The sequence below is a fragment of the Entamoeba invadens genome (genome assembly GCF_000330505.1).
Source record: "Entamoeba invadens IP1 unplaced genomic scaffold scaff_1105074724332, whole genome shotgun sequence".
In the NCBI taxonomy this organism is placed as follows: Eukaryota; Evosea; order Mastigamoebida; family Endamoebidae; genus Entamoeba; species Entamoeba invadens.
The window spans coordinates 132,351-143,222 of NW_004191636.1; the positions used below are offsets into that span (position 1 = coordinate 132,351).

Here is a 10,872-nt window from a genome sequence, read left to right on the forward strand (position 1 = left end):
GGCTGAATATGCCTCGTGGAGACTTTTTCTGTCCGAGGTGGTAATTTGTATCATACTTTTTATTATAATGTTATTATTTATAACTATTAAATCGATAGGAAGCGGTTAAAAAGACTGAAGCGGTTTTTTATCCTCCCTGTAATGTCTGTTGATGAAAACACAACACATCAAACAATTAAATGTTCATATTTAAGTTATAAAAATTATTCAAAATAAAGATGGTTGTGATACATTACAATTATACAGAAACAAACATTTTTAAAAACATAAATATTAATTGGTATAATAAATTGTTTTTTGTCTTTTTGTTTTTTGTGTGTTTCTTTTCTGAATAAATAAATATTTATTACTATAATTTACTTATATATTTTTTTGTTTGACACAAACGACAAACTATTACCATTAATTTAATTTACTATGTTTAAAACTATTAAAAAACATGGAGATTTGTTATGGCTTTTCAAAACTACATAAAACTATACTTTCTATTCCTCATTATTTAAATGGTTTTCTTTTTTACCATCATTTTAGAATGTGTATAGTTTGGACGATTTTGTGGCTAGCCATTTTTTTATCACTACTGGCTGACAAATCCTAATTAATTTATTCAACAAATTAAAAATAATAGTTCCAAACACAAATTCCGACTGAAAACATTTAAAAATTAAGACAGACTATCTACCAGTTGAATCCGGTTTGCGGTTTTGACTGTAATGTTTAATTTTTTGAATACATCTAAAATGAATTTTTATTTGTTATATTGTTATTCTTTCAGTTTATTATATATAATTAAATGTTTTCGATTTTACAAGACTCAAAAAGTTATTTAATGAAGTTATCACACTCAAAAACAGTTCTTTTAATCTTTCATTCAAAACATTTTATTTTTAATAATACATATATTATTTAATTAACATTATAAAGTATACTTTTTCTTATCAAATGTTTTTTACTTTATATATAAACCAACAAATCCATCTTTATAACAATTACAAATGTCTCATCTGGATGCTTTCCACATGATGATTGTTGGTAAGTATTTTAAAACAATCAATGACTTTATCAACATAGTTAAGACCTCCAAGAAATATAACGAGTTTCTTACCATGTACCACTACAACCCAATTCCTTTAACAACAACCACCCGAGCCTACTTCCCAAACATTGAAACTCTTCACTATTACTATGAAGACGACGATGCTTTCGATGATGGCCACATTGTTAAATATGAAATTTGGCATTTAGTCAATTGTAATACAGTGTATGGAGCAAACCCAGAAAAATACGTTTTCCACAACATCATATTTGACAAAGGTGATTTAGACTACTTCGATAAAATTCCAGACATTGCCGCTTCTATTGATGAGTCTTGTTTCAAATTTAATGGGCTCAAACAAATTGTGATTCCAACAAGTGTCACTTCACTTGGAATGGCTTGCTTCAGTAGCTGCTGGCATCTTACCAAGGTTGATATGCCAGACACAGTTAAAATGTTTGGTGAATACTGTTTTGCAGGGTGTATTGCTTTACCTGAAATTCATATTCCAACTTCACTTGTAGAGTTACCAGACTCGTGTTTTTTGGGATGCCAATCACTTGACAACGTTGAAATACCCGAAAACGTAAAAAAGATTGAGGGGCAGTGTTTTATGACTTGCACGAATATGTCAAAAATAACAGTGCCAAGTACGTTAACTTCTGTCGGCAAAGATTCATTCCAAGGGTGCAACTCACTTGATAGAGATATCATCAAAAAGATCTATGATATGAATCAAAACGACTAATTCATTTATATCAAGTCGTTATTACTTTTCTAGATAATTTTAATCAATAGAACATTATTTCAGTGATTTGATCAATATTACTTTTCTCAAAAACACTATGTTTATGTTGTTGTTTTGTCAAAAAATCCATTGATACTGTCCATAACAATTATTAAAGTAGTTAATAAGAATTACAAAATAAAGGGTTTATTTATGTGTTTATCATGGAATTGTGAAGGATTGCGGTTCATATGAGTCAAGATCAAATGAATCGGTTTAATTGGATCAAGAATTTAATAGATTATTATATTCATTCTATTATATTTGTTTTTTATTATTAAAACAAAAAATAAAACAAACAAAAAACAATTAATTTTTACCAAATATTATATTACTTGATTCCTTTTTTAGCCTTTTTCTTTGTTATTCTTTCTTTTGGGTTGATATATTTTTTCTTGGTTAACAGACAAGTGGATTTTCTTTTCTATGTTTTTGTAATTGATGTTTTATCTTGTTGTAATATACTCGCACATGTCAATGAACCATTTAATTGTTCTTTGTGGATAGATTCTTCTTCTTTTTCTGTGACAAGAGTTGTATACTCAATTTGTTCAACTTCGTTTTCAAAAATACAAGTATTAATCAATTAGACTTCTTCTTGTGTTTCATTTGGATTTTGACAGATTTTAAATGTATTGAAATAGTTCTTAACAAGCTGCTTTTCATTTTCCATTGGTAACTTATCGTGCTTTTAGTCAGACAATCAAGATACTCAAAAACTCTCACAAATTTTCCTTCTTTATATTCAAGTACAATTCTTTTTATGTTTTCATTGTATTTTTGTGTACTTTGATTAACTCGTTGTTGTTTTGGTTTTGCTATATGTTCAATGTATCGTTCCACTGTTAAATTTTCGACCATTCTTAATTGAGCAACCATTTTCCAAGTGTTTGGATGTGCACGATTAAATCTTTGAGAAAATCCACTATGAAATGATTCACTGACGTTATTGGTTCTATTTTCAAACAACTCAAATTGGTTCCAAAGTTCAACTTGATGCATCAAAGTGCTTTCAAAGTAATTTAGAAACAGTTCAAACGGTTTTTGATAGTCAGTTTCAATGCCAAATCTTTGATCTTTATACTTTTCAACAATTAAATCAAAAGTTGATTTAACTTCCTGATTTGGCAAAAACATAAACCAAAAATTCTTCTTACCCACTTTCTGACATTCAAACTTGCATAAAAATATGCTATTAGCCCCTTTTGTCACACATTTTTCCACAATGCTTGATAAAAGTGAAAAAAACAACCATGTACATTAAAACCATGAAAATTAAATTCATTAATAGCTGCTTTCTCAAAACCAGTAACAACTGTTATACCAACTGGTATAAACTCAGAAACCACATCTAATAATGTTTTATAAGTTGTGGATTTTTGATTTGGCATTAAAGTAAAAATACAAGGAAACGCTTTACCATTAACCATGGAGTGAATTGTGTATAGATTGTGAAATATTTCAGGTACAATATATAAGTTCCATCCGCAAATATGGTTGTTGCTCGTGTAAGTATTTCTTTTTGTTTTAATGACATGAAAATATAAATATCACCACCTTCAACTTTTGAATGATTAAATAGAAATGTTCCAAATTCATCAAACTCGGTCTTTCCCCTTAATGTCGTTGTTAGTTCTATCGGAAATTGTATATGAATTGAAGTTATTGGATGTTTGCCAAATTGTTGTGAATCATAATGTTTGACAAATGATTTGAATGCACTTTCACTATAAAATACATCACAGTCAATACAGAGATACCTTTCCCACCATTATCCGCTTAAAAGTTTCAAACAACCAATAACACGGACCTCATTCCATTAATTTGTGTTTCGGTCATAGAAGTGGCTTTTGAAATAATAGCAAACAAAACAGTTATATATTCATTTATCGAATGTAATTTGTGATCCGAAAAAAATTCCCTTGGCATTTCTCTGTGTTTCAAAAGCTTCAAGTACCGATTTCTCCAATATTTTTGCAGTTGCAGTTTCAACATCATAATTTCGATTATTACTTCTGATACAATTTCGAAGAATTTTGATCTTTTCGATTGAAGATATTGTTTTGGAGTTAACTTATTCACAATTTTTAATGGTTCTGTGTTATTGTTCAATATGGGTGGCATTTCTGGTATCTGAATTTGTGTTGGATTAAACGTTTCTTGTATTGTTTCTTTCCATTTCAACATCATTACAAACAACTATATGAATTTCTGATTGTATTTCATTTCTCAATGAAAAATTGAGATCATTGTCATTACATTCAAATGTGTTTTCTGTTAACACTTCGTTTGAATTGGGAAAATATGCATAATTAAATAAATGTTGAACACCGCCGTTTATTTCACGAGCATATTTCAATACATTTGGATTCATTGAGTTAAGGATAAAGTCTCTTATATCGGAAAGTTGGTGTGGTGTTGTCGGACAGTGACGTTTTATTGTGTAAATATCGTCTAAATAATTATCAATTATTATAGCATCAGAATTGTATTTGGAAAAATCTAAAGCATAAGTTGAAAGACAATTAATACGATGGAAATTTAAATTAAATATGTTTTCAAGTCTATCCTTGTTTGTGTTTATGTCATAACCAAGTTCAAACAATCTTTTTTGGTGTTTATCAATAAAATGGTCACATCTTCTTTCGTATCCTACAATTTTGTTGCACAAAATACAGTACCAACTGTTTTTTAGTTCGTTCTCTTGGCATTCTTGAATGTGAAGTTTAAATATCATATATGAAGAAAACATTTCTTTTCGATTGTTTATGCGCTTTTGTTCGTTCATTTGTTTTGGGTTAATGAAGATGAAATTCTCAATTATTATTCATATTGATATATTTTACTTTATTATATTATAATAAAACATATTTAATTTAAATAAAATAAAACATATTTTGTTTAAATAAAAATATGATTATTTTATATAAATAATTGTAAGATTGTGTTAATTTTTTTTAAATTGTATGAATATTAAATATTAAATATTAAATATTATATTATATTATATTATATTATATTATATTATATTATATTATATTATATTATATTATATTATATTATATTATATTATATTATATTATATTATATTATATTATATTATATTATATTATATTATATTATATTATATTATATTATATTATATTATATTATATTATATTATATTATATATAAAAAATTTTTATTATTTAACTGTTTTTTAAAAATAATATAAAAATAAATTAATAAATGATAATTTTAACTTAAATTAATAAATTTAATTATTTGACTTATTAATAATAACAATTTAACATTTATTTGTTAAAATGATAATAATACCATTAAGCTTAAACTATTCTGAGAACGGAACTTGTTCTTATGGGATTAATTTGATGCAGATATTTGTGAATATTATCGGGAAAATTATGCCTAATTATTTATATTTTAAATATAATTGGATGTTTTGTCGTGCTATTATTCCTAAAAAATAGTACATTTTTACCTACAAACTAAACAAAAAAAAATCAAGCTATTATTAATTTTTAAAAGATATTTAAATGGTATTAATTTATAGTAAATTAAACTATACTTGATAACGTGTTTTTATTCAAAAAACAGTTATATTAGGGTTCACAAAAAACAAAAATTTACACTTTTATGTTAAATAATTTGTCAAAACTAGCCTTTTTTCTCCGTTTTAAACAACACAATTTTTACTTGTTTATTATCAATTATTTTTTTAAAAACAATTGAATTTGCACTATATTAAGATTGTTTGTTAATTTTTTTATTTTAAGGATGCACTTTTGGAAAAATGTTAAAAATTAACAGGGGACTTGCTTCACCTTGCTTTCATTGAATAACAATGAATACGGCATACTTTGAAAATTCCAAAAGTAATTATTTTAATTTAGTTTATATTGTAAATGTTTTGATGTTTTGTAACTAACGTGTAAAAAAGTTGACATTTTATTGAATTTTAATATATATAACAAACAATTAAATATTATGATATTAGTTGTGCAACCACACTGATTATTAGCGTTCTCACTTTATGAACCTTTTGTTGAGAATCATATGTATATGAGATATATTTACTAAATTTTTCTTCTTAACTATCGTTTAAAAAATTCGTTTTCATTACACAAAATAAATTAAATGTATATGAATAACATTACTACCTTTTTCACATTTTAAAGAAAGAACCTTTATATACATTACTCTAAATTATCATAAAATATATTTTATAACTAATATGTATAACACAACTGTGTTAGACTTTTAATTTATATAACATACAAAAATAAAACGTGCAAACTTTTTATATATTATAAATGATACATCAAACTTGAACTGAAAACTACAATATTAAAAATAAATACTGTTTAATTTAGAATAACTTTTAGTTTACAAATTTAAATTTATATTGATCTGTATGCGTGTTATTACAAGCATATTTCTGGTATTGGAAGGGTTAGTATTTATCAAAACACACAAAAGAAAATAGAATTTGTAAAACTACAATTAAATTGGTTGTTACATATAATCATTTTTATCTGTCATGTTTTATCTCTATAGAAACACTAAGAAAAATTTCATTCTTCAAAAAAACACAAAAGAATACCATAAAACCCAAAACTTGAAAAATCAATGATAAATTGGTTTAACAACTTTCATGAAGCAGGGATACCAATTGATTATTAAATGTTAGTTCACCAAGCTAAAAAACTTATTCGAAAAAAACGGATACTATCCATCAAGGCGCTTCTATTGGGTGTTTCAAATTTATACAAGATAAACAATAAAACAATCAACAAAACTCACAACGAAGTGGCTACTGTTGATTTGAAAAAGGTTAGAATTCTTTTGAACAATTGTTATAAGTTGTTAATTAGTACTGGAAAGAAATTCTAAACAACTCAGATGAAACGGGTTTGTGTTATATAAAATTGATCGAAAATATTCTTGACGATTTATAGAAAAGTTAGTATAAAAGGTCAAAGCCTCGTATCTCTATAATGATTTGTACTTCTCTAGTGGGAGCGAAGAGGGTTTTATTTTAATAATAAATCCAACTAAAACCCAAGAATGTTTAAAGATTTCCAAGTTACTATTTATAAAAATATATACAACAACAAGAAAAAATTAATGGATGACAACTTATATTTAATTTTTGGTAAAAATATTGAAAGAATGAACTCGATCTTTTCATTCACGATCGCACCATTTTCCATATTGTAGAAATTTTTCCCAGCCATAAGTTGAAAATTAAAACTGAAACCGCACTTTTAAACTTAGACCAAGATATATTTTAAGGAATGAATTAGAAGAACCTTTACGTTTATGAACTATCTGGGTTGAGATATCTAATTTTAACACACCTCATGAAAATACGATATCAAAATACCAACCAGACGATTCCGGTATTATAATATCTTTAAAAAGGCATTACCCTCACATTTTAATGGATGTTGTTATGAATTCTGTAAATCTCAATAAAATATTTCCCACATACACTGTTGGTAATGAAATAAAGATTCGTGTTATAGTTTGGGATGAAGTGACAACAACAATGACCAACTGTTGGACGCATGTAAGCCATGACAGTTATCATGAAGATTGCAATGAAACTGTTGATTTTGGATATGAATGAGTCTTTGAAGGTGAAAATGTGCCCGATTTTATGACCAATAAAGAGTATAATGATGATTTTAATGTCTCAACGAAGAACAATGACAACGAAGAAAAAAAACAAAGAAAAATTTAGACTCTTGTTGTTCAAAGAAAACAAATAGATAGAACAATTTCGGAACATTCAAAGAAAGTTACAATGTATTGACAAAAAAGTGTAAACTCAACAAAATGTTGATAAATAAAATGATTTATAGTTGTTATTAAAAGTGCACTTGTAAGAACGCGTCTGGTTATTTTAATTGTATTAATATGTCAACTATTCAAAATAACAAAAAATAATATCAATAATAATATTCTATAATATAAAATACCTTTTCATGTTTATAAAAAGACTAGTTTTATTTTTATTAAAAAAACGATATTTATAAAACAATAAAATAATATTAATTATTTAATAAATAAATTAAGGTACTATTAGACAAATAGTATTGCATATTTGAAATTTGGCTAAAAATAAAACTACTCTGGTGAGTGGTCAATATTCTTCTGAGCCTTACAAACTCTGGCGAGGGTTCAATTTTTCTTTGAGTGAACTTTATTTCCTCCATTGGCAACAGGAGAAACGTCACCCCTGTTAATAAAAGTTTCGGGCCATTAGATGTTTCCGGTGAAAAAGTAGTCGGAAAAAGAGATCTATTTAAGTTTTGGGGATCAAATAGTGGTGAAAATATAAAAGTTGACATTTCTTAGTGGATATTTGGTAATTAATAAATTAATTAAAGCATGGGCAATAGTAACATATTTACCCCAATTCTTTGTTAGTAATTTCCATTGATTTTTCATCAATTAAAAAGTGCATACCAATCTTATAAAATACATTTTCGACAATAATTCGACATGAATAATGAATGTTATTGTGGTTTCGAATTGCATATATTTGTTGAGTGATGTATTCAGTTGTAAAATCCAAATGAATAAAAGTGACACAGATCGGAAGAGATTTGTTGCCTCCAACAACATTCCTTCGTCAACAAACTTTTTATCTGGGTAAGTTTTAAAGATAACACTATCATGTGTAGCAGCTGGAATTTCGATCATGATACTAACAACAAGTCCAAAAAAACCAATAATATTTATAATTTTAGTAGTTATTTTAGAAATAATAGTTATACTGAAAAAAAGAATTATTCTAATTCTGTTTTCAGCTTCGAGTGGTTGGACTTGTACAAATAACATTTTAAAAAAAATCTCTGTTAACTTTTTGTGATTAACTGGTTGGTCTCTTTCATCAACAGAATTACAAATTTTTGCTAAATCTGGAATTATTTGAATAAATGCTAGATTTTTATTAGTTGAGAAGTTTAATGTTGTGGTTTAACACTGTTTAATTGAATCAAATAACAAACAATACAATGGATTATAAAATAGGTCCAATGACATTTTAATCCAACCAGAAACGTTAGTTTTTCTTCTTTGTTTCTCTTTCATTTCAAAGTTTGGTGTATCATTTAATCCAAAAAGAGAAATGCGCACAATATCGAGATTGTCAAATAATTGCAAATAAGTATAATCGCAATAAATTTGAGTGATTTGTAGCAACAACAAATCACAATATGACACTCAAAATTTAACCATTCAATTGCTATATTGGTCTCAGTACCAACATAACAACCAAGTTGTTCAGTGTTCATTTCTTGATTGTTTACAACTAAATATGCTTTTATGTATCGAACCAATTCAATCAATTCGTCAAATTTTCCTTTTGAAAATCCAGTCAAAGTGAGACATATTGTGTTGTCAATAAGTTTATTTCACTGAGTGTTAATTTCTATTCTATTGGTATAAAAGTTGTTGGGGTTTGAATTGCCATAAATTCGAACCAACCACTTTCCATTCTTAAAAATTATGATGTTGATTCTTGGGTATAAGTATTAGTCGTCACCATATTAACAGCTTCTTGTCTCAAAGTTTTCAGTGAAACTGTTTGCGCTTGCATTTCATTTCTTGAAAGATGTTAGAGTGGTTGATCTTGCTGTGTAGTGGTTGACTTTTTGACAGCTTTTTTGATGTGTTTGGTACTTTGTAATGGTCTTGGTTAATTTCTGGCGGTTCTCTTTCTTGTGTATTCATTTGCCTCATCTCTGTTTTAAATATGTATTATTAATCTAATGGAGTTAGACAAATGTCTTATAAAAAATAGTTTGTTATAATGTGCCTATTTTGTTATGGTAGTTGTTGTGCAGAGCTTTTGGAAGTAAGTTAAGTATTTATTGTTGTGTTTAGTTGCGGTTGTTGTGCTCCAACAATTGTTTTAAACAAACCATGGTGGTTTTGGTTATTAAATTTGTCTGTTGGGGATGTTTTCCATTTTGTTTTATAATTCTGAAACCCTTAAATGTGTTAAGGATTTTTTTAGAAAAAAATTAAACAGATAAAAATTTCAAAATTTATTTAGACTTTATATTGCTCGTTGCCATTGTTTTGATTTTGGGGTGGTCGTGTTGAGCAGCAGCAATTTAATATAGAAATGTAAATAATCTAGGTTATTTGCTCACATTCTAATATAACTTCTTAGTATTAATATTTTGTTTTATTGAAGTTAAATAACATAAATAATCGGGAAATAAAAAGCGAAAATGTTAACTTTACTTTTATAATAATAAATCATATAGTGACAGAGCAAAAAAACAAATATTGCCGTTCTAACATTTGTACACATTTAAAAACGTTTTTATTTAAAATACTATTTTATACTCAAATTATAATGTGTTGTTAAAAAACGTTATAAAGAGACTTGATTATTAGCAAATGTTTTATCATTTAAAAAATACAGAATTATACAATCTATGATATTATAATTAAAACAACTTTAAACAACTTTGATTTAAATAAAACACGTTTTTTTTTAATTTAGTATGTCGTCAATTCCTTGATGTTTGATTCTAAAAGTCGTTTTGGTTTCATCGTTTAATGATTTAAAGAAATCAACAAATTAAACTCGATATTTTGGATCATCCCAACACAAGCAAGTTTTTGCCATATGAATATTCATTACTTATTTGTATGAAGTATTGTATAAACTATTTCGTCAAATACAACAACGTGTTCTTTTCGTGTCCAATTATTTACATATTCATCAAGCATTCTTTTTAAATACTCATGTTTGGCAACTTTCAAACTTGGAACAAGCACTTTTCTCCCAAAGTCTGTCATATTAAACAAAGGATGTCTCTGTGATAGAAACTTATTATAAAGACGCCAATAAAGTTGGTGGCAACACTGAAAAACAAGTCCGAAATTTTGAAAATCCGGACATGAACAACAAAACACACTGCTTCCTGGTATTGGAGAGATAGCAGGAATAAATTTGTAATATTGAATCAATCTTATTAACCACTCATGTTGGATATTTTGAACATTTTGCAGACCAATAAGT

At 26.7% G+C, this 10,872-nt stretch overlaps 1 protein-coding gene across 1 annotated transcript; it reads left to right on the top strand.

The window, feature by feature from the left end:
- Positions 1–995: 995 nt before the first annotated feature.
- On the top strand, positions 996–1,784 carry EIN_198690 (hypothetical protein; the record flags this gene model as incomplete). The annotated part of the gene is made up of 1 exon (XM_004183164.1): positions 996–1,784. The coding sequence occupies one exon, from the start codon at positions 996–998 to the stop codon at positions 1,782–1,784; it is 789 nt and encodes a 262-aa protein (XP_004183212.1).
- Between the last annotated feature and the right edge of the window lie 9,088 nt (positions 1,785–10,872).